The following is a 24,911-nucleotide window of genomic DNA, read 5'->3' on the forward strand; positions in this document are numbered from 1 at the left end:
TTAATTTAAACTGATTCACAGAGAGCCAGTGTGGTGTAGTGGTTAAGAGCGGTAGACTTGTAATCTGGGGAACCAGGTTTGTGTCTCCGCTCCTCCATATGCAGCTGCTGGGTGACCTTGGGCTAGTCACACTTCTCTGAAGTCTCTCAGCCCCACCCACCTCACAGAGTGTTTGTTGTGGGTGAGGAGGGGAAAGGAGATTGCTAGCCGATTTGAGACTCCTTCGGGTAGTGATAAAGCGGGATATCAAATCCAAACTCTTCTTCTTCACAGCCTGAAGCCATCAAAGCAGTTTAGGCAAGATAATAATAATTATAAAAAAGTGAGAAAACTGTTTCTACAATGGAAAATGTCCCCCCCTTGATTTTCAGGGGTATGCTACTGCTCATGGGCTTAGCAGCTGTCCACATAGCCTAGGGCTTGCCGATCAGAAGGTTGTCGGTTCAAATCCCTGTGATGGGGTGAGCAGCTCCTGTTGCTTGGTCCCTGCTCCTGCCAACCTACCAGTTTGAAAGCACGTCAAAGTGCAAGTAGATAAATACCGGTAGGTACCGCTCCGGCGGGAAGGTAAACGGCGTTTCCATGCACTGCTCTGGTTTGCCAGAAGCGGCTTAGTCATGCTGGCCAAATGACCCGGAAGCTGTACGCCGGCTCCCTCGGCCAGTAAAGCGAGATGAGCGCCACAACCTCAGAGTCGTCCGCGACTGGACCTAACGGTCAGGGGTCCCTTTACCTTTAACCCTAAATCAAGTAAAGGGACCCTTACTGTCCAAGGGAGCCGACATATATCCACAGACAGTTTTTCCAGGTCATGTGGCCGGTATGACTAAGCCTAACCCTAAATCAAGTACTGTAAATTAATACAAATAATTAACTAAAAGAAATTTTAGAAAGATTTTGATAGATTTGTCTGAGCACTGAGGGTCAAAAGGAAGTAATTTAAAACAACTTTTGCTGAGGCATTTCATTTGCACAGGGTGATGGCAGGTGGGTGGGTGTCCTGCCCCCACCCCAAATCCTCCCTATGCCCCTGCTGTATGTTGCTGCAAAAGCAGCAGCAGCAGGTCCCCCGAGCGAGGGTTGAGTCCTGATGTCACGTACGGTACGAGAGAGCAGCTCCCTCCGCTTGGCTTGGGAAAGAAGGCGCCTGTGCGGGAGGCGCGCCCATCCATCTATGCCGCGCGCAGCCCTTTGAACCGGTCCACCGCGGCTTGCAGGCAAAGCGCCGCCTAAGCAGCTTCTATCTGCCCAGCCTGGCCGGGCGCTTGTTGCTTCATCTCGAGAGCTCTGACGACGGAGGCGGTTCTTCAATGGAAGGGCGGGGGCCTAACCGAACACGGCGGGGTGGGTGGGCGGCCGCCCTACCTTTCAAGTGGGCCGAGGCTGAAGCGGACGGCTTTCCCAGCCGCGCTTCGCCCCAGCAGCGACCGGCGGAAGTTTGCGCTCGCGTGGATGACGGCGAGCTGGTGGGAAATGCTGCGCTTAGCTGCCGGGCTCTTGGCGGCTGCCCTCGCTGTCATTCAAGAAAGGCACAGCCCTTCTTTGGGGCCCGAGCAGTTGGGGCGCCAGCCTCGCTCCTTCTCCTCTGAGCCGGCGCCCGGAGCGGAGGCCAACAACCTCTTCTGGATTATTCAGGCGAGTTGAGCCGAGGCTCGTGACCCTTTCATGAACTCCGGGGAGACAGACACGCGGCCCCAGCGCCCCGTGAGAAGGGTGCCCTGCGGGAAAACCGCAGCGGCACTTGGGGTTTAATTCCTAAGGCAAATCATGATCATACTTGTTATATAGATGATAACTATCCAACGGTCGCACTATGTTTTTCACTTATTGTTTTCCTCTTTTCAGAATCGGAGGGGTTGAACTAAGGCACAAATAAACTGGTGTTTTGGATAGGGGGGAAATGCAGGCTGTTGCTGTGAGGCCACTAATGAATGGCAAATAGTTATACTGATAACTGAGATCAGGAAACTAATGCACAGAGAGGTTAGATTTGCCTTTGCCTGGATATGCTTTGTAACAGGCACAAGGCTTGCCAAGTTCTGATAACTGAGATCAGAAACATTGAAGGGTCTGGCTTGTGGGTTTGTCCACACTTCTGCTTGTCCCATATGGACATAGCCAGGATTTATTTTTTTGTGGGGGGGGGACCGAGATATCTGCAACACAATTAACCAGTTAGTTAAGTATTTCTATTTATTTACTTGATGGGGGGGCAGATGCCCTCCCTGACCCCCCTGGGCACACCCATTTTGCCCCATGCTTAGAAAACACAGGTCTGAGGCTGAGCAGTTTTCCCTTTGCCCCACCACTTTCCCCCAGAAAACCTGTTCTTTAGTGCTGAATCAGAACAAATGGCAATAAGTAGAAAACCTGATTGCCATTTGTTCAGATTCAGTGATAAACTGCAGGTTTCCCCTGGGAACAGTGGCAGGACAAATAGAAGAGTGGAGAAATCCTATGTTTGCAATATGTATGGAATAGTATGCTGTGTGATAGGTATGTTGCATGGATAGACTTTGCTCTGGTGAGGATATGTCAGGTGAACCTCTTATATGTTCACATGGTGCTAGGACCGCCAGTTTTGCTGGAAATAAAAACTGTAAATGGCTATTGATAATTTACATAGCAAATTGATATGAATAAAAAATATCCAAAAGTGCTCGTTGTGAAATTAAGCTGTCAATGTTTTAACTCTTGTTCAGTGTAGGCAATATTTGGAACTGTTTCTATACACAATTTCCTAAATATGCTATTCTGTAGGCATTTTGCCAGCCTCCTTTTTCCCCCCCTTGTAGGTATCAGATTTACACATCAGTAAGTTTCTGAGTCCCAAACGAGCCTCTGATTTTGAAAGGTTCTGTGCGGAAACGGTTCCTGTCATTCAACCTGTCCTTACTTTAGTAACAGGTGAGACATCGGCTCCTCATCCCTCACCTCCCACTCTAATTACTTTGTAGAATGCATTATAGTACTTGAGGTTTGGGTTTCTGAGGTCATGAATGTTGGTTGCTGGTCTGGATCTGAAGTAAAATGGTAGCATTGTCATCAGATGTGTGACTAGGGAAGTGTAGGGGCAGGAATGAATAGTGGAACGGGAGTTGGAACTCCATTATCAGTAACCTAATAAGAGGCTGTTGGATTGGACCAGTGGCCTATCTAGTCCAGCATCCACAGTTCAAGAAAGATACTGACAAGCTGGAACGTGTCCAGAGGAGGGCAACTAAAATGGTCAAAGGCCTGGAAACAATGCCTTATGAGGAACGGCTTAGGGAGCTGGGTATGTTTAGCCTGGAGAAGAGAAGGTTAAGAGGTGATATGATAGCCATGTTCAAATATATAAAAGGATGTCATATAGAAGAGGGTGAAAGGTTGTTTTCTGCTGCTCCAGAGAAGCGGACACGGAGCAATTGATTCAAGCTACAAGAAAGAAGATTCCACCTAAACATTAGGAAGAACTTCCTGACAGTAAGAGCTGTTCAACATTGGAACTTGCTACCAAGGAGTGTGGTGGAGTCTCCTTCTTTGGAGGTCTTTAAGCGGAGGCTTGACAGCCATCTGTCAGGAATGCTTTGATGGTGTTTCCTGCTTGGCAGGGGGTTGGACTGGATGGCCCTTGTGGTCTCTTCCAACTATGATTCTATGATCCTGTTTTTATAGTGAGCAATCAGGTGCCTATGGGAAAACCACAGGTGGGAAAACCACAGCACTCTTCCCAAATGTGGTTTCCAGCATCTGGTATTTAGAAGCATACTGCCTCAGAAAGTGGAGATAGACAAATTATATTGAGGCTATCATAGCTACTTTCTAACACTTTTTCAAAGCCATTAGGTTGGTGGCCATCACTGCCTCTTTTGAGAGTGGATTGCATAGTATAACTATGCATTGTGTGAAGAAGTACTTTCTTTTGTCTGTCCTGATTCTTCCAACATTGGATGCCCCTGAGAGGGAGAAAAACCTTACACCATAATTTTATACAATTCTCTTACTCACCTTTTCTCCAAACTGAAAAGCCCCAAGTGTTGTAGCCTTTGCTCATTTGGGAATAGCAATTCCTCTGCTCCTCCACCCTCCATTACTTTCCCAGTTCCATCATATGATTGCTTTAATCTTGTAAGAAATCAGCTTCAGTTTGTTTGGGAGCACCAGGTCTTCCCACTTATACTTCTTCTTCTTTTACCTCAGAGGCACTTTTATGAGTCAGCAGTCTTTGGAAGTAGTATGTATGGCTGCTTTAGAAAAAGAGACAGGGGAAATGTGCCCCTGTTAATGCTTCTCAACCTGTCAGTGGCTTTCAATACCATTGAAAGGTCAGGAGGGTGGCAACACAAGAGAGGGCCTTTTGTGTGGTGGCTCCCCATTTGTGGAATGCTCTCCCCAGGGAGGCTTGCCTGGTGCATTCATTACATATATTTAGGCACCAGGTGAAAACATTTATGTATAACCAGTCCTTTGGTTTATTAGCATTCTATGTGTTTGTGGGAGAGGGGTTATTGGTTTGTTTGTGTTTTGTTATGTATTTTGTGTTCTCTTATTTTTTTTTCTTGTGAACCACTACTGCAGACACTAGCAACTCCAGAATATAAAGCTGGATAATTTAGTACATGCACACCTGACTGTTCCATATTTCAGCCTCCTTGTTTTGCCATACAGAACTATGCCATTGGGGGACAGTGGTATGTTTAAATTCAGGGAGAGTAATCAGTCAATAATGAACTGAACCATATTCTCCCCCCCACTTCCTGGTCCTCCAGTAGGTCTCCTAGACAATTCCCGTCCCCCACCCTATCCCAGTCCGTTTGTTCCTCCAGCTTTATAGTTAATCTTCAGTCATCATTTGTAAGAGCTGGATCTCAGACAGGTTGGTTAGAGCAAGACTGTGCGCATCATTTGCTGTTTTAGAAATATCTGACAGTTGGTCACATAGCATATCAATGTTCTGCTCAAGTGGAGCTAGAGCTGTTCCTCAGTCCAAGGCTCTGGAGTCTCTGAGTCTCTGGCCTCCTCCATTGTGGTAGATACTTTCCTGCCTTTGGGGACCTTCATATTGCTTTTGGCCATGCATCCTCTGAAGCCTCGGACAGAATTCTATTTCTTCCTGAAGAACTAACCTTGCTGTATAAAACTTTTTGTTTAGATGCCAATAGGACCCACTCTGCTTAGATTTTTGTCCCAGGGAGATTGGAGAGACAGAATTATGCTGCTCGCCATACAGAATTAATGTGAGCAGTTTAAATTGAGCACAGCTTACCTACATAGCACAACCTTGGGTTGCTGGGTTTCTTCTTCTTCTTCTTCTTCTTCTTCTTCTTCTTCTTCTTCTTCTTCTTCTTCTTCTTCTTCTTCTTCTCTTTCTCTATTACTTACAGCAATAAAGTCTGCTACAGTAAGTCTTGGAATCTATGCCCAGATGACCTATTTAATAACAGTACTTTCGTTTATCTGTGATGTTTTTATATGTTTAATGTTCGGTGTCTCTCTTTTTTCATTAACAGGTGATTTGACTGATTCCAAAACAAAAGATAAACTTGGGTCTGATCAGTTTGAGGTGGAATGGCAAACTTACCAGACAATCTTAAAAAGATCTAAAGTCATGGAAAAAACCAAATGGATAGACATAAAAGGGAATCATGGTAAGAAAGATGTGATACTCTAGAGGTAGGATTCCCATTTATTGTCCATATGTGAAGGATGGTAGGAAGATGCAGGTTACTCATTCTTTTTGCTCCAGGAAGTCTTAATGCAGAAGAAACCTCATCTCAACTGGAAGAGTAACCACCAATTTTAGTCCCCGATTTTGTTCTCCTCCATCAGCCGTGGCCTTGAATATGGTCAAACATTGTCTTGAGTGGCAGTTATCAAAAACGTATCGTAGAAGTATTATTCTTTTTTAGAAATAGTGTTTATAATAGTTACCAATCTCAAATATATATATACTAGTTGGCCCTGCCACGCATTGCGGTGGCTCAGTTTGTTAAATGAAGCCTCAGAGTCCCACTTCAGACTCTCCTCACCTTCAGAGTTCCCTTGTTTTTCGTGTGTTATGTTTACATAGGCACATCCCTGTGTCTCCCCCCACCCTGTTCGTGTTGAGAGATTCATTCCCCGTCTGCAGTCATAGGTTTATTGTGTATCATATGACTGTATGTGTTTTCATTTCCACAGAGTGGAAGTGACGTAGACAGGATGTTTGTCTTACTGTGTTCCTAATTGGAACTAAAATAAAAAAAATTATTCCTTCAGTAGCACCTTAAAGACCAACTAAGTTTTTATTTTGGTATGAGCTTTCGTGTGCATGCACACTTCTTCAGATACTAATTGGAACTGTTGTTCTTTGTTCATTCTCTTTACTGCCTGTGATGCTATAGAGAGGAAGCCATAATGAAGAGCTCCGAGTCTGTTTATATTTGAATAAACTAGCGTAGCCAGAATGCTGTGCTACTGAGTCTGTTATGCATCTGCGCAAACCTCTGCGGATCCCTAAAGTGTGCTGGTGCTTCACATCACCAGTCACTGTGATGTTCGGGCTGAAGAATGCTCAAGAAGCTCCCGAACGATCTCCCAGGAGGGAGGGAACATGCCAGTTGGGTATGTGTCTCTGTCATGGCCTTATTCACGAGTAGGCACCCTCCTGGACATGCTGACAGTTCTGTCCCTCCGCCCCCCCATCCCCCAGTTCTTCCCTGTGATTGGGCCCACCCTGTCCCAACCTATAACCTATTCCCCCCCCCCAGGCAGGCCCCTATCTCCACTTGGCTTAGTATGGAAAGTGGCTTAGTCTGCAAAGCCGAGGCGAGATACTGTGGAAAGGGCAGATTTCATCCGTGTCTCCCCCCCCCCCGTTCTGATCCATTACCTATCCCTGCCCCCATTCGCCCCCCCCATTCCCCCAGGCAGGCCCCTACCTCCACTTGGCCTAATCGGGAAAGTGGCCTAGTCTGCTGCAGCCTATTCAGTCTGCTGGGCAATGTTGGGCCTTGTTGCTGCAAAAGGCCTGTTTTCAGTTGGTTGCTGTGGAATTTTGTGATGTCATCTGGTGGCGCGGCTTTGGAGGCAGCAGCGTGCGATCTGTCTTTCTATTGGATGTTGCTGGAGTCTTCAGACCTTCTGCTGGTGATGTCTAATTTGGGCGCCCCTTTTTTGTGTTTAATCATAATTTTAGGTGTGAAAGGTGTGGTTTTTTTGGGGGGGGGAGGAATTATGCCAGATCCCTCCCGGATGGGCAAGGTATGCTTTGTCCTAACTTGATGCAGTTTGTTTCAGTGGTTACGGAGCAAGGCTGTGACCTCCACGCCTGCAGTGGGAACATTTATATATATATATATATAGATATTTAGCTAGTAGGACCTGTTTGTTGTCAGTCTTTATGCAATATTTCTGTGGGTCCATTTGTAGTCTGTCATCTTTGGCATTGGCCAGCCCCCAAGTTCTTCGGCCCATTCTTTCTGAAAATATAGAACCTGGAACCTGGACAGTGTCAGCAGCTCCCAGAGACCCAAAGAGATGGCAATACAAACTCCCATGTCATGTTACTATAATTGTATCTTTATGTGTACTTTAATTGCAGGCCTCTTTGGCTGGAAAGCAGGATAAAATATAATTATAAAATAAATGAAATCAGTTAGTTTTTGTTTTTGTTCTATAGCAGTTTAGGCATTATCCAGTGCCCTATTATCTATAATTATTATTCCAAAATAAAGGCTGTTTCAGCATATGCATTAGAGAGCAAATCTTGCTGTCCTGGTCAAACTGGAATTAAAGCTTTGATAGCTCCCTGTTCTCGAAGCTACGAACATGAGTTTGACCAAACTGCGGGAGGCAGTGGAAGACAGGAGTGCCTGGCGTGCTCTGGTCCATGGGGTCACGAAGAGTTGGACACGACTAAACAACTAAACAGCAACAACAACAAGCTCCCTGGATATCCTGCTGCAATCTCAGATTCATACTACGCTGGGCTTGTCTTAACTTGGACTTACTTTTTTCGCAGTATCTTGCTCAATTCTAAATTTGTTTTGAAATGTTGTTTGCCACTTTCATTGCAGATACATATAATATTCCAGGTCCGGAGAATGTCCGAAACTACTACAGGTATGTCAGTGTGCCATGATGTCAGAGACTGGCTGGATGCTATGGAGTGGTGACTGTATTCTGATGAGTGGGAGAAGGGGGATTGGAGACTGACTTGGAAGAAGGGATCAGTGAAGTAGACGAACCTGTAACAGCCAGGAGACCAGAGTCAGAGGCAGGAGAAGCTGCAGGATTGGAGAGTGAAGGAACGGGATGCAGGAGGAGGGAGAGAGAGGTCAGGCTGGTGTAGAGTCAAGGGCTTGTAAGTGTGCTTTTGACAATGAAGAGTTGATAACTCCCTCTGGACATTCTTGTCTGACAGTGCTGTGACACATACTACATTCAGGAATCCAGAAGGAGAGTCGATTGTGTGTGGGACAGAGAGATTCTGTTTAAACAAGGTATATAAGTGTTAGGAAGAATGACTTTATTAACAGGTAGGTAGCCGTGTTGGTCTGGATCGAAGTGTTGGTCTGGATCGAAGTAAAATAAAAAAATTCCTTTAGTAGCACCTTAAAGACCAACTAAGTTTTTATTTTGGTATGAGCTTTCGTGTATCTGAAGAAGTGTGCATGCACACGAAAGCTCATACCAAAATAAAAACTTAGTTGGTCTTTAAGGTGCTACTAAAGGAATTTTTTTATTTGACTTTATTAAAGTAGCCTAGAAAATAATTATTTAGGAAGTAGTCATCTGCCCCAGTCTTTGGCTTGCCTATGTTGTTCCTCCTTCCCTGCTGCTGCTGTTAGGATTTCTGTGCGGCTCTATTCCTCTGTTTTTGCCCTTAGATTCTCTCTCTCCTCGCCACTATTTTGTACATTTCTGTGTTAAAAGATGGCATAGGTGATGAACTGAGTCAAATGCAGTTTTGTTTCTCCCTCCCTTAGTCTTACTGGGCAGTAGTCAACTAAGCTTTACTCAATAGTAGACCCACTGAAAGTAATGAATAGGACTAAGCTAGGTCCATTAATTTCAGTGGGTCTACTCTGAGTAAAGCTCAGTTGAGCACTAGGCAATGTGTGCATTTATTCCTTTTCACATTTCTCTTCCAGATTTTTCTGACTACAGTATTCCCATCTCATTTTGGTAGGACATATTCTGCATGGAAAAAGGACGGCTCCTTCCATTACATCCACAGCACACCTTTTGGCAATTATTCTTTCATCTGTGTGGATGCAACTCTCAGTCCAGGCCCCAAGAAACCCTACAATTTCTTAGGGATATTGAAAGCGGTAATGTAAAATACCATGCACTGCAGCCTTAGCTTCTCTTTCTTTCTGGCTAATAAAATCCTAAACCTGTGTGTTACACCTGCCTGAAGTCTAAAGTCTGCGGGAAGCCATTAGAGTAGTAGTTCTCAAACTTTCTCGGGCCTGTGTGATTTCATGAACTCAACTCCAGTGCCCTTTACCCTACCCCTATAAAAAGTATTATTCAGAATAGCAGTTTGCATGACCCACTAAGGAAGATAATGACACAATAAAATTCAAAACAGCAACAATTGCACATTTATTCGAAATCCAATTAAAACTATTTAGTTTAGTAATCCAAACAAAATTCATGAACTTGATCCAGTGTTACCATCATTTCAAAATATGATTTGCACTTCTAGTGCCCCCCATGCCTCTTAATGCCCCCGTAAGCAATTCTCTAATTGCTTTAGAGCAATAGAGGAGTAATTGTGTCTTACGACACTGACTGTTACTGTTTTGATTTCTTCCTCTTTTCATCCCCTTAAGATGTACATAATATTTATTCAGGTGTCCACTATTTCCCTATATGGCAAGGAGTTCCAGGAGTACAGTGCTTATTTGGATTTCATTCCTTTTGGAAGGAGGGATCAGTGGTGACTTTCAGTGTTTCGCAGTATTTGAATTTATTCACAAATATGCAGATTGAGCACAGGTGGAGGCAAACTCACCTGGTACCTTATTTATGAACTTTGCAGTTCATAAGCTGAATATCTTTTTATTCAACTTGCGTTTGTGTGTTTAAAAGAATAACACCACCTTAAAAATGTGTTTCATTCTGTAATATGAACTGGTAGATGTTTTTTATTATTTTATTGTTGCTTTTTCTTTGCTAAAAAGGAAAGTTCACATGCAACATTTTAATATCACCTTTTATTTTTGCCATTTTGATTCATAAATTAAATAATATAAGCATCATACTTTATTCTGCAACTGGCTCAGAGAACATATATGGATGGCAAACCTGTAGAAAAATAAATAAAGAAATACCCTTTTTCTCTTTCTCAAAGCAATCTTCCAACACAGGGGAGAGGAAACTCTAACCCACAGGCCTAATTAGTCCTGGCACGGATCCCAATTTGGCCCATAAGGCTGTGTTACCCACAAATGACACCCATCTGCCCTGCCCTTGGCATCATATGTGCTGTGAGGGTTAGCACAGGTATAGACAAAGCTACAAATTAAAATTAGCTCCTGGTTGTTTCTTTACAGGTGGGGGTCAGCCGTGCTAGGAAACTCCTTGTTGAGAACTCTCAAGGGGGCTTGTTGTTCTCAGTTTGCAGGAAGATTTAATTTCCTCCAAAACAGAGCACCTTTCTTTTCCCAAACGGGCTTGATTGGCAGTTACACCAAGCCCCTCTGAAGGTGCAGTGCCTGTGTCAATCAGCATGCATTTAAAACAAGGTTGCAGTAAGTGCTGATTGGGGATATGGGAATTAAGGGTCCAACCCACTGGCTAGATCTAGTTCCCCACCCCTGTTCTAACAGTTGGGCTCCAGTAAGGAAACACCCGCTATCTCAGGCTATTAACATTCCTGGACAAGCGTTGCCTTAAGGCAGGAATAGGGAACTGTTTTTGCCCCATGAGCCACATCCTTATCTAGATCAGGCTTGCAGGCAAAATGTGACAGGTAGATGGAGCCATCAGTCCTATCCATGGCATGGGTGTTGCAGTGGCATTGTGCAAAGTGCTTAGAAGTCATGGCTTCAGACACCTTGCAAGGTGCTGCTAGCAACAGTTAGGAGTTATTTTCCTGTTGTTTGTCAGGGGATTCAATGCAGGTTTGGAAAGCTGGGCTGCTTAAATGGAGCAGGATTTCACTCCCACTGATGATGTTGTTGTTGTTGTTTAGTTGTTTAGTCGTGTCCAACTCTTCATGACCCCATGGACCAGAGCACGGCAGGCACTCCTGTCTCCCACTGCCTCCCGCAGTTTGGTCAGACTCATGTTGGTGGCTTCGAAAACACTGTCCAACCATCTCGTCCTCTGTCATCCCCTTTTCCTTGTACCCTCCATCTTTCCCAACATCAGGGTCTTTTCCAGGGAGTCTTCTCATGAGGTGGCCAAAGTATTGGAGCCTCAGCTTCCTTCAGGATCTGTCCTTCCAGTGAGCACTCAGGGCTGATTTCCTTCAGAATGGATAGGTTTGATCTTCTTGCAGTCCATGGGACTCTCAAGAGCTGGCATCCCCAAACTGCGGCCCTCCAGATGTTTTGGCCTACAACTCCCATGATCCCTAGCTAACAGGACCAGTGGTCAGGGATGATGGGGATTGTAGTCCAAAACATCTGGAGGGCCGAAATTTGGGGATGCCTGCTCAAGAGTCTCCTCCAGCACCATAATTCAAAAGCATCAATCGTTCCGCAATCAGCCTTCTTTATGGTCCAGCTCTCACTTCCATACATCAGTACTGGGAAAACCATAGCTTTAACTATATGGACCTTTGTCGGCAATGTGATGTCTTTGCATTTTAAGATGCAGTCTAGGTTTGTCATTGCTTTTCTCCCAAGAAGCAGGCGTCTTTTAATTTTGTGACTGCTGTCACCATCTGCAGTCATCATGGAACCCAAGAAAGTAAAATCTCTCACTGCCTCCATTTCTTCCCCTTCTCTTTGCCTGGAGGTGATGGGACCAGTTGCCATGATCTTGGTTTTTTTTGATGTTGAGCTCTCCTTTTTCACCCTCATTAAAAGGTTCTTTAATTCCTCCTCACTTTCTGCCATTAAGGTTGTGTCATCTGCATATCTGAGGTTGTTGATATTTCTTCTGGCAATCTTAATTCTGGTTTGGGATTCATCTAGTCCAGCCTTTCACATGATGAATTCTGCATATAAGTTAAATAAGCAGGGAGACAATATTCAACCTTGTCGTACTCCTTTCCCAATTTTGAACCAATCACTTGTTCCATATCCAGTTCTAACCACAGCTTCTTGTCCCACATAGACTCCCACTGACGAGTAGAGATTAAATCCTGCTGCTTTGGCTGCCAATGCAGGATTTAGCCCTGTTCACCCCACTCACTGGTGATATCAGCTGATGGACAGAGTGACTTGGGGAAAAGGGACATCGTGTACCAAATTGGACCCCTTGGGGGTCAAGACTGAAACCCACAGTGATTTGCAGTAGTAATCTGATAGCAAAACACATATCCATATTAATCTATTGGATCTGGTAATCATAGTTTTCATATATTTTTCCTGTGGTTTTTTTTTTACATTTCAGCTGCAGGCTGGAATGCTCATTGTCAATTATTTCCATTTGCCTGCACAAACTGTTATGTTTAAATCATATTTTTGCTTCATATGAAAAATATTGTGGTGGAAGTCGTTACTAGGCGAGGCATTCTGAGAGTTTCCAGTGGCAGTTCTCCCCACCCCACCCCCCATGAAAGTAACAGGCACTAGCATGGGCATAGGTGGGGGAGCAGCTCCCCCCCATCAAGTAAAAAAATAGAAATACTTAACAAACTGATCAAGTACATCAGTTCTGCCCCCTAATAAAGGTCGTGCCCCCACAACAAGAATCCTGGCTATGCCCATGGGGACTAGGAACCTGATCTGGATTGGATCCTGCCATGAGGCAGGTTAGTAGAGGAGCTTTGACCCTTTGATCCTTTCTTACATTGCCAAGAAAGGATCAATATTTTGGTAATGCCAATTGTAGGTGTGGTGGGCCAGATTGGGACCACAGCAGGGAGCAAAGACTTAAGGTATATCCCCGGTACCCTCATGTCTCTGGTCCTCCCTCCTCAATATCAGGTCCCTAGTGCCTATACTATTCTGCTTCCCCACTCCCATTGTTATGTAGAATGTGGCTTACATGATACGCAGGTTTATTTCTTCAAACGTGCATATTGGCATTTTAATGACAAAAAGAACTTTGAGAAATAATTTGGAAATTTCTGCTCACAGTGTCCATGCTGTTTAGAGCAGTTGTTGATAAATGCCTATTGCAGCCCAGTCTGATGAATGATTCAGTCAAAAGCAAGTCTTGCTGAGTTAAATAAGTCTTAACAACCTAGTGTGTGTACCTAGGACTGCAGCCTTAATATCCCCTAAACTTTGCATTACAGTATGTTTAAGACCTGGTAGCCAGCGGAGTGTCTGGGAAAACCCAGCCAGATGGGCGGGGTATAAATAATAATAATAATAATAATAATAATAATAATAATAATAATAATATATTATTATTATTATTATTATTATTATTTATTACATGCTGCTAAAGCTCTTGTAGTTGCTCTTTCATTTCAGAATAAAATGCAAGAACTGTCTTCACTGGTTGTAGAAAGTCGCGACAGTAACCATTCCATTTGGTTTGGCCATTATCCCACCTCAACAATCATCTCTGCATCTCCAGGAATACGAACAGCAATGCGGTAATATTTCTTTTCCTTTCTGGTGCAAATGTATTAATGTTTTTCAGCTGCTGCTGTTAATTGGCTACAAGTTAGTATTTCTTCTCCAAAATCAACAATAATCATTTATGTTTCTATTAGGTCTGCCACAGCATATTTGTGTGGGCATTTCCACACGCTGGGTGGTCTGATGCCAACTCTACATACTCGTCATCGTCATGGAACTCTAGAGCTGGAACTGGGAGACTGGAAAGATAACAGGAAGTAAGAAAATTTGTGCTTTGGCCTTTTTTTATAGTACTGTTCTTATAGCAATGTAACATCAGTGCAAATGATTCAGAATGAGGTTCAGAATGAATCTCCCCCCTGGGATAATGGTGATAAAAATGGATGGCGATTCAAATGTGGGTGAAGAAGAACCAGGCATTGTTATGCAGGGGTACGGGACAGCAATTCAGGGAGGCCACAGTACCTTCATCTTGTCAGGATTCAAGCTCAGCTTGTTTTTCCTCACCCATCTCACAGTTGCATCCAAGCAATTGTGACAAAAGCAGTACTTTGTGCTTAGACTTGTCACACTATTGTATATTGTTATCACTTGTTTTAAAAAAAGTTGCATGTTTGACAATTCTAGATGAAGTAATTCTGGATGGTGCAAGGTGTCTACTCAAGGCATCAGCTTTTCATCAAAAATGGATTAAGTGGAACCAGAGGAAATTGGAAAAATCAGTAAAACGTACCACCAGGCAGTATAAATCTTCTATCTGTAAGATGTTATTTGTTAACCAAAAGTGTACTGTTTTGATTGCTGAACATCAGGTACAGGATCCTTGTTTTTGATCACGATCTCTTCAGCTTTGCTGACCTGAAGTTTGAAGAATGGCCTGTGGTTCTTATCACCAATCCCAAATCATTGCTCTATAGTAGTGCTGCTCATGAACCACTGCAGAGAATCCTCCGCTCTACCCACATCCGGTAATCTGATGTATCTTTGCTACTTCTAAACTTTTAAAAAAACATTTTATTGCGCAAATGTGACATATACGGACATTAACACAGCAAATGCTGTCAATTTTGGATGCATTGTAAAAGATGTTCAACAGGCCAGATTGTGTGTGCTGTTAAATGAGTTAACAATCTCTTACGTTTACAATAATTTTTAAAAGGAACATCCCGTTCTACAGCAAAGTAGAACAGCAAAGTCAATCCAGTAAATATCTGCCTCACCCACTATAGTATGCCTTGACTGAGGAATCATTTACACCAGGCATCCCCAACCTTCAGCCCTCCAGATGTTTTGGACTACAATTCCCATCATCCCTGACCACAGGTCCTGTTAGCTAGGGATCATGGGAGTTGTAGGCCAAAACAACTCTGGAGGGCCGCAGGTTGGAGTTGCCTGATTTATACAATGCATGATAATTTTTATTTTACGCTTACAAGTGCTGTATCTTAACAAGTTTCATGATATACTGGTTTATTTCTTTTACTTAGAATTTTGGCATTCTCTCCTTCTCCTATCAAGTTTGTCAAGGTCAGTGTGGATGGCATTCCTCTGGGCAATGCTGTTCATGTGTCTGGACCTCTCTATGTACTGAAATGGGCCCCTCAAAACTACAGTGAAAGGTTTCATCAGATAGAAGCGAGAGTTCAGGTGAGTTCTCTGCTGATGCTTATAAATTTATCATACATTTTATAGCATTCAAGTTACTAGAAAAAAATTATTTAAGAGCAACCATTTGCTTGGAAAAGCAAGGTCAATCCCTGTTCATCCACAATTACTTATTGATTGATGCCGGGCAAATTTTTATTTCTCCTCCTCATTAAAATGAAAGTAGTAGAAGTACCACAGAGTTGTTCTGGATGACAGAGAGTGAGAATATATCATGGCTTTTGTGTATTTTATGCTTGCTTTCCCAGTATTTATGACTCTCCCTGTTAGTGTAACCAAACAAATGAAAGCTGAGGCTATGCAAATAGAAGTAGAGTTATGTCTAATGTTGCAGAGGTTGGAAGTGGATTTAGCCCCCCCCCCATAATGCCTTTGAGTTAGGGCTACTGCTAAGTTTGAAGGACCCCTGGGCCCAGCCCAATGATCTTACTAATTATTGGTTAGGGTTTAGATTCCTTTTATGCAAGAGGTAATTCTTATGATCTGGAGATGGGGCTTGTTTATTTATTTAAAAAACGCTGGCTTCCTCGGCCAGTAAAGCGAGATGAGCGCCGCAAACCCCAGAGTCATCCGCGACTGGACCTAATGGGTCAGGGGTCCCTTTACCTTTATTAATATGTGCCAGTGTTGGCAATGGTGGGCACTCGAGTCCTTGGACGTTGGTACTTGCTCAAGAACGCTGATGTCATCCTTGCTTCAGAGACTCTTTTAAACTTTCTTCAACAAAAGTAAACCACAATGATCGCTTTATCTGGCGAGAAAATAAAATAACTGCGCTTGGGAATACTTTGCAGTGAAGGTGAAATCTACCCACTGCCTACAACACGGGATGCCCAAACCATCCCTGGTTGTGATCCCAGGTTCCCTGCAATATGGATACCTGCCCTCCCATTCACATGTGCATGTTTACACACACACCACACCACACCACACCACACCACACCACAGAATGGTGGGCTTTTCACTAGTAAAGATGCTGAGTTGTTTTGCTATTGCACATTTGAAAGTCTTGTTTATTTCTTTGTGCTCTCATATTTAGGATGCCAGTAATAGGAATGCCACTCGGCTTCATACATTTGCTATGGCGAAAAACCTCTCCCTCCCATTTGACCCTCTGGCATCTTGGGTGCTTCTTACTGACCACCATGTATTGGTGAGTATTCCAGAGGGGGAAAGAGTGAGTGAGTTGTGGGTGGACAGAAGTTTATTGAACATACGGTACTTCGCCAGCAACTGCTTTTTATGGCAGTTTGCAACAGCTGACAATAGAAAATAAAGATAATGAAATCAGCTAAAACAGTGCAGAAAACAAAAGGTTACAAAATACACGGGAGTCTTAATGCATCCAAAAGTGTTTTGAGTAATAAAAGTTTTGCATCCTTTCCAGAATCCTTTAAAAGAAGAAAAGATTAAAACTCATGGAAAACATCAACATGGTGGGTGGGTGTGATCTCCTTTCCCTCTTGACCCTTTAGTATTTTTTTGGTCTATAGCCTTCAGTGATTCCCAAATGGTGGTAAATAAATTTTATTCTCCCACCACATTATGAGACATCAATATTGTGGGGGCTGTGTTTGGCTTACTAAATATTTTTTTTGTATTCTTTCTTTTTCAGGTTCAAGTAGTGTTTGTACTACTGGCTGTAGTACAAATTGCCTTGTTGGTTATTTTCCGGTTTCGAAAAAAACCTACAATTGAAAGTAAGAGAAACTGTACTTCTCAAATGTTAAAAGGTTTAAATCACTTGGGAAGATCCAAATCAAGCTTTGGAAAAGGAGAGACGTTGTGGAAAATAACTCTCATGGAATTCCCAATGTCTTACTGCTATTTGCACAAATTATTGGTTACATGTTGGATTCATGCCCTTATAGAGAAGCTAGAACTTTGATCAGCAGGGCCTGGCAATATGCCAGCAATCAGGACTTAGATTTGTAGTTGTTCAGCCCTAGACCCACCAGATTGAATAGTTGTATAAGCATACTGACCAGTGATCCCTTTCCCAGCCTTTCTGTAACTATGTACAAGTTCTGGAAACAGGTTGTAATGGAGATTGGCATTACTGTTGGCAAACAGGTCACCTTGGACACTAAGTTACGTCTTTTAACTGTTTTTGTTGGTGCCAATGCTGACCTTACTTCTCAACAAATAATTCTACATCTGTTGGTTGCCACTTGTTTGGTGATCTCTCAAGGCTGGAAGGATGCATCCTGTTACTATCTAAAAGTTATGTTTATTGCCATTTCTCAAAAACTGACTGATAAAATGCTGCCAGGGGCGATGCATCTTAAGTCACTCTGAAAAAAGGAGCTCTCCAAATCGTTCGTCCATGTATGCCAGGCATCCCCAAACTTTGGCCCGCCAGATGTTTTGGACTACAATTCCCATCTTCCCCGACCACTGGTCCTGTTAGCTAGGGATCATGGGAGTTGTAGGCCAAAACATCTGGAGGGCCGAAGTTTGGGGATGCTTGATGTATGCTCACAGAAAATAGTATATCCAGCTGAAAGGCAGCACATGGAGATCTGCGTTGATCACTGCAGTACACCCCTGATTATATCATCATCTTATAATGTATATATATAAAAATGTAAACTGGGCATGTTGGTTAGTATCCACCTCACACCAAAACCGCTTGACTGATTGCGTTCAAATTTGGACCCAACGTCACATGCGAATAAGCGAGTGTCTACATACCATTTCCTTACACAGATGTCACCCCAGTGCAAGGTAAAACCCCATTTTTTGAAGCTCAAAACCCACAAAGCAGACCCTGCCAGGCATGATGGGAAAAGAACCTGGTTGCAAACCAGCGCCCTCTAGTGGCAACTACACTGGTACTGCACCTATAAAACCTACATACGGTACTAGGCCGAAGCCTTTACAGACTGGGTCATATAGAATTACTGACTCGCCTTGGTGGGGGTTGGGGAGCAGGGGATGGGATAGGTCAGGACACAGTGGGACCAGTCACAGGGATGAGCCAGGGGTTGGGGGGAAGAGGGGTGTGATACGGCATGGGTCGAGACAGGGTGGAGGAAATCACAGGGATAAGCCAGGGGATGGGGAGAGGAGGGGGCGGGATACGTCACTGATCAGCACAGGGTGGCGGCAGTCACAGGGATTAGCCACAGCAACGCGTGGGAGGGCCAGCTAGTTATACAATAATAATAATCTTTGAAGGGCCATGACTGAGAGGGGGTGTGGCTGCCTGTGACTATTAAGGGACCTTGCACTTCTGCATTTGGCACTGTGCTAGGTGCATGTTAATAAAATTGAAACTCAGTCTAGACAAGGCTAATAGTAGCCTTTGTAGTTGTGATGGGCATTGGGCGCTCTTCATAGATGGAATATGGTGTTCAGTGATCCCTCGTATATAGTAAAACCTTTTCAGTTAGGCTAGCTGTCAATGAGCAGGGTTAAGCTGGTTTCAAATATGGTATCACAATAAGTAGAATTCTGATGTTCACATGTTGTTGGGGGGGGGGTGTTATATCTGTGATGTGGGTTTTGGTTTGAAAATGTCAAATGTCTCAAAGACTTCAGGAATATGTGTCCATGCATCTTGGATGGATTTTGGGTGCAATCCACCGGGACGTTTTCTCGCACAACATCCCATTGATTTCAGTGAATGGATCTGTCCTTTGATGGTGCTGTAAATGTATCACTTTGTAAAAAGTTACTGTATTTCTGTTTTTAAAAGTAAAGGGCTTCAAATTAAAAGTTTGTTTCCTTTTTAGGACCTCTGGGCAGAGCAATGCGGGCTTCTTTTTCTCTTCACATCTTGAGCAAAATCAACTTTTTCTATTACTCATTTCTGCTGTTGAGCTTCAATACTCTTCTGGGTAAGATGCAAACAGGCACAGCGAGTTCATGGGCATGCCAATAGAGCTTCTAGCTCAGAATCCTCAATTATGTTGTGTTTAACTAAATAACAGCTTGTTGTTGTTTTTTTAAAAACATGCATTTGCATTCTGTAATATTTATAATGCAATTCTTAACATGGGGCAGAAAACATCTGTAGGGTACCCAAGCTTGCCTGAATGGTGATTACAAATAACTTGTAAATTTCAGGAGATAATTTGTTAGATATCACATACCATGTAGGAATGTTTTCATATTTGGCAAGCTACAGGTTTTTGTAAGAGACATTGAATAACAATCCCAAGATACCCGAGTAATGCTGCTGAGAGGCACCCAGCAAGCCCTTTTGCTACCATGACCAGTGCTGCCCCAAACAATGCTAGTTCTTTGAAATTAAACAATGCAGTGCAAGTTGAGCAATGCTTTTAAAAAAGTGCACATTTCAGCCCTCATTGCTACAGTGTACTGCAGAGGTCAGCAAACTTTTTCGGCAGGGGGCCGGTCCACTGTCCCTCAGACCTTGGGGACAGGACTATATTTTGGAGAAAAAATGAACGAATTCCTATGCCCCACAAATAACTCAGAGATGCATTTTAAATAAAAGGACAGATTCTGCTCATGTAAACACATGTTGATTCCTGGACCATCCGTGGGCCGGATTTAGAAGGCGATTGTCAGCAAGGTGATATCTCTGCTTTTTAAGATGTTGTCTAGGTTTGTCATTGCTTTTCTCCCAAGAAGCAGGCGTCTTTTAATTTCGTGACTGCTGTCACCATCTGCAGTGATCAAGGAGCCCAGGAAAGTAAAATCTCTCACTGCCTCCATTTCTTCCCCTTCTATTTGCCAGGAGCTGATGGGACCAGTGGCCATGATCTTGGTTTTTTTTATGTCGAGCTTCAGACCATATTTTGCACTCTCCTCTTTCACCCTCATTAAAAGGTTCTTTAATTCCTCCTTACTTTCTGCCATCAAGGTTGTGTCATCTGCATATCTGAGGTTGTTGATATTTCTTCCGGCAATCTTAATTCTAGTTTGGGATTCATCTAGTCCAGCCTTTCACATGATGAATTCTGCATATAAGTTAAATAAGCAGGGAGACAATATTCAACCTTGTCGTACTCCTTTCCCAATTTTGAACCAGTCAGTTGTTCCATATCCAGTTCTAACTGTAGCTTCTTGTCCCACATAGAGATTTCTCAGGAGACAGATGAGGTGATCAGGCACTCCCATTTCTTTAAGAACTTGCCATAGTTTGCTGTGGTTGACACAGTCAAAGGCTTTTGCATAGTCGATGAAGCAGAAGTAGATGTTTTTCTGGAATTCTCTAGCTTTTTCCATAATCCTGCGCATGTTTGCTATTTGGTCTCTGGTTCCTCTGCCTCTTCGAAATCCAGCTTGTACTTCTGGGAGTTCTCGGTCCACATACTGCTTAAGCCTGCCTTGTAGAATTTTAAGCATAACCTTGCTAGCGTGTGAAATGAGCGCAATTGTGCGGTAGTTGGAGCATTCTTTGGCACTGCCCTTCTTTGGAATTGGGATGTAGACTGATCTTCTCCAATCCTCTGGCCATTGCTGAGTTTCCCAAACTTGCTGGCATATTGAGTGTAGCACCTTAACAGCAGCATCTTTTAAAATTTTTAATAGTTCAGCTGGAATATCATCACTTCCACTGGCCTTGTTATTTGCAATGCTTTCTAAGGCCCATTTGACTTCACTCTCCAAGATGTCTGGCTCAAGGTCATGAACCACACTACCTGGCGTGTACGAGACCTCCATATCTTTCTGGTATAATTCCTCTGTGTATTCTTGCCACCTCTTCTTGATGTCTTCTGCTTCTGTTAGGTCCTTACCACTTTTGCCCTTTATTGTGGTAATCTTTGTACGAAATGTTCCTTTCATATCTCCAATTTTCTTGAACAGATCTCTGGTTTTCCCCATTCTATTGTTTTCCTCTATTTCTTTGCATTGCTCGTTTAAGAAGGCCCTCTTGTCTCTCCTTGCTATTTTTTGAAAATCTGCATTCAGTTTCCTGTATCTTTCACTATCTCCCTCGCATTTTGCTTGCCTCCTCTCCCCCGCTATTTGTAAGGCCTCGTTGGACAGCCATTTTGCTTTCTTGCATTTCCTTTTCCTTGGGATGGTTTTCGTTGCTGCCTCCTGTATAATGTTGCGAGCCTCCATCCATAGTTCTTCGGGCACTCTGTCCACCAAATCTAAATCCTTAAACCTGTTCCTCAATTCCACTGTATATTCATAAGGGATTTGATTTAGATTGTATCTTACTGGCCCAGTGGTTTTTCCTACTTTCTTCAGTTTAAGCTGGAATTTTGCTCTAAGAAGCTGATGATCTGAGTCACAGTCAGCTCCAGGTCTTGTTTTTGCTGACTGTATAGAGCAGGCCTCCCCAAACTGCGGCCCTCCAGATGTTTTGGCCTACAACTCCCATGATACCTAGCTAACAGGACCAGTGGTTGGGGAAGATGGGAATTGTAGTCCAAAACATCTGGAGGGCCAAAGTTTGGGGATGCCTGGTATAGAGCTTCTCCATCTTTGGCTGCAGAGAATATAATCAATCTGATTTCTATGCTGCCCATCTGGTGATATCCATGTGTAGAGTCGTCTCTTGTGTTGTTGGAAAAGAGTGTTTGTGATGACCAGCTTGTTCTCTTGACAGAACTCTATTAGCCTTTGCCCTGCTTCATTTCGAACTCCAAGGCCAAACTTGCCGGTTGTTCCTTTTATCTCTTGATTCCCTACTTTAGCATTCCAATCCCCTATAAAGAGAAAAACATCCTTCTTTGGTGTCATTTCTAGAAGGTGGTGTAAGTCTTCATAGAATTGGTCAATTTCAGCTTATTCAGCACCGGTAGTTGGTGCATAAACTTGGATTACTGTGATGTTAAAAGGTCTGCCTTGCATTCGTATCAATATTATTCTATCATTTTTTAGATTGCATCCCAGTACAGCTTTTGCCACTCTTTTGTTGATTATGAGGGCCACTCCATTTCTTCTACGGGATTCTTGCCCACAGTAGTAGATATGATAGTCATCCGAACTGAATTCGCCCATTCCCTTCCATTTTAGTTCACTGATGCCCAGGATGTCAATATTTATTCTTGCCATCTCATTTTTGACCACCTCCAGGTTACCTTCCTTCATGGTTCTTACATTCCAGGTTCCTATGCAATATTTTTCTTTACAGCATTGGACTTTCCTTTCGCTTCCAGGCATATCCGCAGCTGAGCAACCTTTCGGCTTTGGCCCAGCCGCTTCATCAGCTCTGAATCTACTTGTACTTGTTCTCCGCTCTTCCTCAGTAGCATGTTGGACGCCTTCCGACCTGAGGGGCTCATCTTCCAGCGTCATAACTTTAATATGCCTGTTGTCTTTGTCCATGGAGTTTTCTTGGCAGGGATACTGGAGTGGCTTGCCGGTTCCTAATCCAGGTGGATCACGTTTGGTCAAAACATAACTGCTCTAAGTTATTTAAGCCCCTTCGCCACGACAAGGCAGTGATCCATGAAGGGAATGTCACTGCTTATCAATGGCATTATTTACACTAATACCTTACCTGGCTATGTTTTTGGTGTCATGACTTGTTTTAACTGATATAGGACAAAACAAAATGTCCCCTTAACACAGCAATTTGGGGACTAGGTAGGCTAGATTACAAGTTGATCTTGTCACATTCAGTGTAACGCATTTTTCTTCTCTATAGGGCCCTGGTTTATTGGTGAAATTATAGATGGACATCTGGGCGCCTGCTTTTCATTTGGAGTAATTGTTGATGGCCATTTCTTTGAAGGCAGTATGACCTTCCTTGTTGGAATTGTGCAGGTAGGATTCTTAGTAAACTGGTTAACAAATAGCCTCTCGTTAGATGTTTTTTGAAACATCTCATTTGAAAGAAATTGTAGTGAGGGTGGTCAACCTAAATATTTGTTTTGAGGTGGAAATGAGTATGATATGTTGTAAGTAATAAATCTAATAGACTGTAGGGAGTTTTATGTGTTATTATAATAGTCGGGGTTGTTCCTGGAAACTAATAGGAAGCCAGTGTAGCTTGCAAACATCAAAGTAACATGCTCCATGAATTGGATCCCAGCTGAAGTTTTCAAACGTTTTTTAAGGGCAGCCTCATATAAAGCACATTGCAGCAATCTATTATTGTTATCATCATCATCATCATCATCATCATCATCATCCAGCCTGGATGCAAACTAGGCATGTACAACTGTAGCCCAATCTGCCTTTTCCTGGAAAAGGGAGCATTGTAAGGATACAAGGCAATAATCTCTTAACATGTTTTTCAAAATGTCTTTGCATCCCTTCTTGGTGGAACTGCTGCATTCTGCAGGAAAGCACCCACACAGCTAACTTGTGAGTGTCTTTGGGGATCACAGAATTGCACAAAATGCAAGGCAAAATGATGGTGGTATTGTCCAGAGACAACTAAGCAGAGACTGGTATGGTTTCAAATGGGATGGGGGGCATGTGTTGAGATTCTTGCATTGCAGGGGATTGGACTAGACGGCCCTTGGGGTCCCTTCCAGCTGTATGATTCAAAGGACCTATATCTATTTTGTCTTGGCAGGTGGCATTCTTTAACCTACCATTGATGGCATATACAGGTTGGTGTCTATTGCTGCGTTGCCAAGGATACAGCTTTGACTACTATCTGCGTCATGCCAAACAGTGGTCAGCTGTCCCCATCCACCTCGGCATGGCACTTCTGTATTTGTGGCAGGTCTATTCCTGCTATTTCCTGTTGAAGGCATATGGAACTGTGGCTTTCTTCTTATCTCCACTGAGAACGTGGACTGTGTGCCTAACCCTCTTTCTGGTCTACAGAACCTGGACACTGGAGTCTTCTGCGCTGAGAAGCTTTATTGCTGAAATGAAGAATGCACAAAGTTCTTAATAGGCTGCTCTTCAGGCAACTGAAGTACCATTTCACTTGAATTGTTATGTGGTGAAGCTGTGAACTGCAGGTCTGTATAGATGCTATCTCTGCAGCCTGAACAACTGAATGTGGAGGCTTGGAGCTGCCCCTAATTTATTTCCGAACTGCAGCATAATAGGGTCCTCAGTTACACAAAGCTGTAAAGGGATCCGTAATGTCTTTCCCAGGAGCTGCTTCCTTATTACATTTGTAATTTTGTTTTGAATTGCTGTCACCTTCATGTTGAATGAGGTTTTCAAATGGAATATTGTAGTGGAATACAATTGTTTCTACTTTTCGTTTATATCTGGCGCACGATACCTGTGTTTATATAAGGTGCTCTGGACGCACCCGCTGTTATGGATTTGGCCATAACAGAACAATCATACTACTTATATACCCATATATTGCATTGTACCACAGTTTAAAGCCCTTTTTTGTTTTGTTTTTATTTTCTTCACCTTCTGCACTTTTACTTCCCCACTGAAAATTTTCAGTGAAATGTATTTTTTTGAAAAAGAAAGAAAAATAAAAAGAGAGAAAAATGTGAGTTTGATGCTAGAAGCAAAGCTTCAAGCTGGGAAGCCCGATAGTCAGAGGAATGTTTGATTTCTGTTTTAATCCAAAGCTGCTGCTATGGGGGAAGTAAGGCCCTCTTGGGGTGTACATCATAGGCTCAGGTTGTAAATAAACCATATATCAGAAAGACACCACAGTCTCTGCTGTGCCTCATTCTGAAAGGAAACATGAACTCCTTGGGAAGC

The 24,911-nt window shown here is 43.2% G+C and overlaps 2 protein-coding genes across 3 annotated transcripts in view; one reads left to right on the forward strand and one right to left on the reverse strand.

The window, feature by feature from the left end:
• Positions 1–24,911, reverse strand: part of PTGR2 (prostaglandin reductase 2) — a 54,303-nt gene that overhangs the window by 4,573 nt on the left and 24,819 nt on the right. The gene's annotated exons all lie outside the window — the stretch shown is intronic.
• LOC118083768 (transmembrane protein 62-like) lies at positions 1,381–24,878 on the forward strand. The gene is made up of 14 exons (XM_035112572.2): positions 1,381–1,635; positions 2,796–2,907; positions 5,493–5,630; positions 8,040–8,085; positions 9,155–9,296; positions 13,569–13,693; positions 13,814–13,936; positions 14,492–14,647; positions 15,167–15,326; positions 16,384–16,497; positions 16,960–17,044; positions 19,082–19,186; positions 22,924–23,042; positions 23,800–24,878. Exons 1-14 carry the CDS (start codon positions 1,453–1,455, stop codon positions 24,124–24,126), a joined length of 1,935 nt encoding a protein of 644 aa, XP_034968463.2. The 5' UTR covers positions 1,381–1,452; the 3' UTR covers positions 24,127–24,878.

The sequence above is a fragment of the Zootoca vivipara genome, chromosome 1 (genome assembly GCF_963506605.1).
Source record: "Zootoca vivipara chromosome 1, rZooViv1.1, whole genome shotgun sequence".
NCBI lineage: Eukaryota > Metazoa > Chordata > Lepidosauria > Squamata > Lacertidae > Zootoca > Zootoca vivipara.

Excerpts from the sequence above, each read along its gene's own strand:
- LOC118083768 (XM_035112572.2), top strand. The coding sequence starts at position 1,453 with ATGACGGCGAGCTGGTGGGAAATGCTGCGCTTAGCTGCCGGGCTCTTG. Across the intron at positions 13,937-14,491 it reads GACTGGAAAGATAACAGGAA|GTACAGGATCCTTGTTTTTG; the intron begins GTAAGAAAATTT and ends GCTGAACATCAG. Across the intron at positions 15,327-16,383 it reads AGATAGAAGCGAGAGTTCAG|GATGCCAGTAATAGGAATGC; the intron begins GTGAGTTCTCTG and ends TCTCATATTTAG.